General features: G+C 38.5%; 1 protein-coding gene across 1 annotated transcript; it reads right to left on the bottom strand.

Annotated features, from left to right (window-relative positions):
* Positions 1-3,310: 3,310 nt before the first annotated feature.
* On the bottom strand, positions 3,311-5,274 carry PRR32 (proline rich 32). Its single transcript, XM_025373355.1, has 2 exons — positions 5,175-5,274; positions 3,311-4,396 (listed from the first exon to the last, which is right to left on the bottom strand). The coding sequence occupies exons 1-2, from the start codon at positions 5,192-5,194 to the stop codon at positions 3,520-3,522; spliced, it is 897 nt and encodes a 298-aa protein (XP_025229140.1). The 5' UTR covers positions 5,195-5,274; the 3' UTR covers positions 3,311-3,519.
* Between the last annotated feature and the right edge of the window lie 1,207 nt (positions 5,275-6,481).

The following is a 6,481-nucleotide window of genomic DNA, read 5'->3' as shown; positions in this document are numbered from 1 at the left end:
AAGGTTTTGTGGTAGCTATGAAATTAGCCTTTGACCTGACATTATGTTTTTTACCTGTATAAAATGTATTTTGACTCTGACTTTGGCTCATTTGTCTTGAAATAGGGTCATTTTACATAGCCCATTATTTAGGGACTTTAAAAATTATCTCTCAGTAACAATGAATAATGCACAGCCATTGTTATAGTACTACATAATAGTTATGGAATGATTTTCTTCTCTCCCATTATATATGTGCTACCCAGTTATTTAGTGACAACCTCACAGTGAGCCTCTTGTTTCATGGTGGAGAAAGATAGCACTGTGATTTCAACCTTAAGACTCCAGTGAAAATAAATAATTTGGTCCTGTTTAGTTTTTTTGTTGTAATAATTCTCAGAAGAATGAGGCATAACGTTAATGGCATTCTAGTTTATGAAAGACTATAAACTTTAAATATTTCATAACTTTGAACTTCAACCTTTTCAGTATTCTGCACTTTCATTGGCTGTATGTGTACCTTTTGCACCCATGCTACAGAAGTTGTAAACAGTGAAAAATAGAAATGGCTAATGAATCATACTGTAGACATGTAAAAGGTCAGTGTTGTAGAGTTTATTATTATCTTCTAGAGAATATATAGGACATTAAAATTCTGATGCTACAGTCTTGTGACAAGGAATATAATGAGAACTATAAATAATAAACAGTATAACATGAATCTTCTTGTGACAATGATTATAGCTTCAAATAGGAAATACTTAACCCGTTATCATTATTACCAGAAGAAAGGACTACTTTGTTGATGTTCATCTTTCTCTTTTGTGACTAGAATCTGTTTAAGCCACAGAGAATAAAAATAAATAATATATATTCAAGAGTGTTGAATACGTTACTTTATGAGTGCTTTCCAAAATGAATGTCATGTTATGGTTTAGGATTAATATGGATCACATTCTACCAGAATAATTTTTAAAAGCAACTTTAAAGTGACTTGTTTGTTTAAAAACAGATGTTTTGCTGTCATTCAGGATACTGTCATGTGTGATAACAAAGTAATACAGTATTTCCATGCAGAAGCCATGTATAAACAAAAATATTTGCATTACATTTGCGTTTAATAGCAGGATTCCAGGCTTATTTCATGCTTGCATCCATTGAAACTGGTTATATAGGCACAGAACTCTTCATAAACTAAAGAAAACATATTTATCCTGCACCTCAGAGGTATAAATAAAACTTTGGTGTCTCAATTTGCTAATAGGTATTCATTATTGCTTACTATTGGTATTCAGTGTTTAGACATGACATAGAATATATTTTTAAAAAACACACACAGGGTGAGGAAAGAGAAAAGAGAGTTGAAAAGGAGCCAATTGTATTGATGTCACTTGCTTGTTCTAGTCAATTCGTCATGGATTTCTTTAATTAATTGTAAGTTAAGTTTTTCTGAGCGTTGATCTGAGCTACTTACTTCCTTTGAGCAGGAAAACGAATCCTGTCCTGCTGTCAATTACACCTTTCGGCAACTCTCTAGGGATGTAGCACTACCATTGACATGATGACTTGATTTCTTCTCCAAACATCTTTAAACATCTGGCTCCAAAGATATTTTGATGACCTACTTCTCTGTTCATAAGGATTAAAATTCAATAAATATTTAGTACACTAGGACTAAGCTACCTTATCATGAGCAGCTGTACAAAGATGTGCTGAATACTTCTGTTCAATCCACCAGAGTGAATTGTTGGAATCATGCCAGTTTCAGGAAATACATGGGGTGAGAGGAATTCTATCAGGCACTATCCAGATATTCCTGCTAAACCTTAGAATACCACCTGTACATTTAGAATGACTTATTATTTTTTCTAACAGAAAAAGAAACTTAATGAATCTATGTGTCCTTCTCACCAGAGTAGAAATGACTCTTTGTTGGTGCTAAAAATTCATTATTAGTTTTTGTCTCTGGCAGGTTTTTTCAACCTCTGTCTAACTGGTTAAATCACCTACAGTATCAGCACAGAATATTAAAAATGCTTATTTGAAGAAACATCCTCTTCAGACATTTCTAGTTGACTGGTTGTTCATGTACAATGGCACTATGTTTTAGGTCATTTACTATATAGTGAATTGTTATACAGCTGTCAAAATGTACATCCTTTCACACTGCATACTGCATTCTTATTTTTGTTACTTGAAATTTTAAAAGCTCCCATCTGAACATTTTGATAATCTCTCAGAACCATCATTATAATGGGGTGCTGTAACAAATTATGAGGAATACAAACACAGCAGTATCTGAGAAAAATATTTCCATGTGAGTAAAGTATTTTCATTTGCACTTCAAAGTTTTGAGCATATAGTGATATGGTTTGGCTGTGTTCTCACCCAAATCTCATCTTGAATAGTAGTTCCCATAGTCCCCATGTGTCTGTCTTAGGAAGGATCCACTGGGAGGTAATTGAATCACGGGGGCAGTTATCTTTATGCTGTTCTCGTGATAATGAGTGAGTTCTCACAAGATCTGTCAGTTTTATAAGTGCCTTCCCGACCTTCACTCTGCACTTTTCTTTCCTGCTGCCATGTAAAGAAGTACGTGTTTGCTTCCCGTTCTGCCCGAATTGTAATTTTCCTGAGGCCTCCCAGCCACGTGGAACTGTAAGTCAATTAAACCTCTTTTCTTTATAAATTACCCAGTCTTGAGTATGTCTTTATTAGCAGTGTGGGAATGGACTAACACATATAGTAAGCTCTTTGTTGAGGCAAAGGGTGAAAGGATCAGTCCCGTTCCACCTTGATTTTGAACTCTTATTGAGCCAGAGCTATATATACTATGTAATTAGCAACAAGGAAAAGTTGAAACACAAACACCAGTTCGTGTTGAAGCAGTGGTCTAAGAATATGCTTCCATCTTCCCTCCTCCTACTTTCCTGACTTTTCAACTTGGTTCTGCCTGTGACTGCTAAATGTTGACTCTATTACTCTCACCTCAATCTCATCTGGCTTCTTTTACCATTTGTTCATTTTTCTCTATTATCTGGACTTTGGACTGCCTTTATGAACCTTTTCTTAATTAAGCCATCCAGTTCTGAGCACCCCTTATAGTCTTGGGTAAATAGAGATTCCCCAATCTAGCCTTGGCCTAGGAAGAACCTAACCACCCTTCCCCAGTCACACTACAAGACAACTCAGTAGAAAATAGTAACAGTCATTTAACTAAGCTATTTAGAAAACACTGACAGGGTTGTTTCTGCTTTAATTACTTAAAGATAGAATACAAAATCCAAGGCTTTGGTTCCTGCGGTGGTATTTTGAAAAATAATTTACAACATTTCAAAGTTTACAATCTTTATTGAATCTCCAGTATGTAGGGCACATTAGTGCTTAACAGAGTGTGGGAGAGTACGAGGCTTCAAACAGGGCACATTCGTGCTAAACAGAGTGTGGACGGGTACGAGGTTTCAAATATAAAAGCATATATGAATAACTTTCACCTCTCACCTCTTTCCACAACCTTTTTTTCATCCTTCCTTTTTGCCATCAGCTGTGCTCTCTGTTGGGTGATGCAGGAGCTGGCATTCCCCCAGAATGGAAATGGACAAAATAAGAAGGCAGTGGAGGATGAAATATTGGAGGAGGAGCAAAAGGAAGAAGCATAGCAATAAATGGATTGAAAATCAGAGGTCGAGGAGGGATGAAACAATGAGCAGTAGAGCAAGGAGGTAAACCTGGAGTACTGGAAGACAACGGGATAGGCCTTGGCCAATTATGCATGGGGTGGCATGGGTCCCCGAGTGGGAAAGAAACATGAGCCAGCTTTCCTCTGCAGGCTATTTGTGTATTTCTGGGAGGCACCTCCATTACTATCCCTGATCTAAGGGTGGTAATATGTGAAGGGCCTCTCACTTGTGGGCCCCTGGGTGAACAGAACCCTTTACCTCGTGGCAAAGCCACATACAGCCTTGCATTATTACTCCCTCTCTCAGTGCCCTCATTGTTGACCTTTATGCCCCCTACTCTCAGTGCAGGAGGGCCGCCAGAGACTTCCCAGGACACATTAATAGCATCCTGTCCCTCCTGCCTCCAGCCTGCCAGTGCATCAGAGCTATTTACTTCTGCTGTTGCTAGGGACTCTTCTGCAACAGCAGGTGGTGGCCCATAGGGGTGTCTAAGAGCTCTCAAACTATGAACAGGAATGCAGGATCCTGTTCTCTCAGAGGGGCACTCCGGTTGCTCGCTAGCCAGATCAGTCAGCACATTGACGGAAGGTCTCAGCAGTACTTGAGGTAGACCCCAGGGCTCTGTGTCATCCTCCGGCTTGGAACTCAGACATTGCAGGGGCATATCGAGGTGCAGCTCCTGGTTCCCATTTTTGTCCACAGCTACTACCAAGGGTGAAGGGGCGTGCCCTCCAAGGCTTGCAAAAAAAGAAATAAAACAGCTAATAAAAATGGAAATGCAGTGACCAGAAAATAGATAAAATATGTAATTGACTGAGCTCACTGAAATATACCAGGGAAAAAGGGAGTGCCCTCTCCCCTAGGTGTAGCCAAATACTTGCTCAGTGCACTGGCCTCTTCCCAGGTGGCTTCTTTAGTACTAGGCTACAAGATTACCCTTCATGACTACTCAGTGACCTATTTCCTCATTTCCCCACCTCCACAAGGCAGCAAGGAAACTTAGAAGACGCACATAACTCAATAGTAAGCATATAATAGAAAATACCAGCTTTTTCAATTCTCTCTAGGATCTATGATTCACTAATCCTGGCATTCAGATTCTGGCAAGATTGTTCTGGTATGTCTTCCAAAGTAAAATATATTTTTCTTCACAGAAGTCAAAGAAAAGTTAGTTATGTTAACAAACACAAGTTTCTCTTCTTGAGGTATCATTCAACACTCACACCAAATTTTGTTAAAAATTCCTTTCATTCAACCAACACCACACCCTAGAGTAAGAATTTCCTCATGTTTAAACCCCGCTGTTTAGACTAGGGCTTTGCAAATTTTCTTTCAAAATTACACTTCAAAGTTGCCACTCTTAAATCCAGTATTCTTCGTAACTAAATTTATATCCTTCAAGTTTTTGTCTCTGATTTCCTCCAATCCACTCATCCCTGTCCCAGTTACACAATAAAGCAATTCAAACTGACTTTGCCTTCAAAATTAAACAGTTGTACTCGGTTTTGTACTTACACGTTTTCAATACAAGCCATGCAGAAATTTGATCAGGATAGCTTTCCTGAGGTGGTGGAGATAACCCGCTGAACAGGCCAGCTCGGTCTGGAGAAATGACTCCTGCTTCTGCCTTAGAGGCTTGGCAACTCGAATGAAGCCAGGGACCAACTGCTTCTTTCTAGATTTGGAGTTATCTTTCTGGGGTTACTAGTTGCTAAGGAAGGGAGGGAGAAAAGGAGTGGGGAGGGGTGGGGATGAATCTGTGACACGCCTTTGAACTTAAATGTGGGACTGGTGTTTGCACAGTAGTAGATGGATGGTAAAGCCATTCACTACAATAATTCTGATGCAGGGCAGTTGGAAAGACAAATCGTTTCAAGAAAGATTTAGAAGAATCATGGAAACGTGCTATTTTTTAAAGAGTTATTTATGAAGTTTTAGTTTATACAAGGTAGTTGTCAAGTCTCCTCAAATCTGGAAACGCATTCAGCAGAGGACTGTGCCTAAAATTGTAATTTAAACTTCCAATTTGGGGATGCATATTATTAACTTGATGGGGAACGAAAGTTTGGGGGCTAAATTGCTTTTCTATCTGTGAAGATGAAACAAGAACTCCTCTAAGAATCATTGTGACATTATTTTTTAGCCTCTCACGTTGCAGTTATATCCTTCGTCTTGCCTATTAGTTTATAAACTCTCTTTCTGTCTCTGTCTCTGTCTCCCTCTCTGTCTCTGTGTGTGTGTGTATATGTGTGTGTGTGTGTGTGTGTGTGTGTATTTCCTGTAATACAGCTCTGGAAGTTTCTCTCAAGTTGGGAGGGTCAGAATAAATGGCATAACAGTTATCATAAATTTATAAATATTAGCTCAGATTTGGCCTTTTAACTTTTTTGGCTAGGGAACTTTCTGTTTGTCCTGCCTAAATTTCATCCACCTCCCTTACTTTAAGCAAGTGTACTTTCCCAGCTTTCTTTTCTGCCATTGATCTACAGATTAATTGCTCTGAAATTACAACAACCATTCCATCATCCAAGATAACTAACGTTGCTCCAGGACAAAGCCATAAACTTGGCAAACCTGCCTAAATTTACATAAAATTTATGCTGTGCAGGCTAGACCTGGGAGATTGTGTCTTCCTTATTTTCAATATTAGCATATGCTGCTAAAGTTCAACAGTAATGTATATTTCTTTTCTCTTAAGGAAATATAACAGACTCAGACATCATGTGCTTCAATTTTTAGATATGTGGTGTCTGTGTATCTGTGTGTGAGAGAGAGAGAGAGAATAATGCATAAGTACAAAGTACTAATGTAAAGGAATGGTC

Source organism: Theropithecus gelada, chromosome X (assembly GCF_003255815.1).
Source record: "Theropithecus gelada isolate Dixy chromosome X, Tgel_1.0, whole genome shotgun sequence".
NCBI lineage: Eukaryota > Metazoa > Chordata > Mammalia > Primates > Cercopithecidae > Theropithecus > Theropithecus gelada.
Note: the sequence above shows the minus strand (reverse complement) of the source record. Positions and strands in the feature narration are given on the sequence as shown.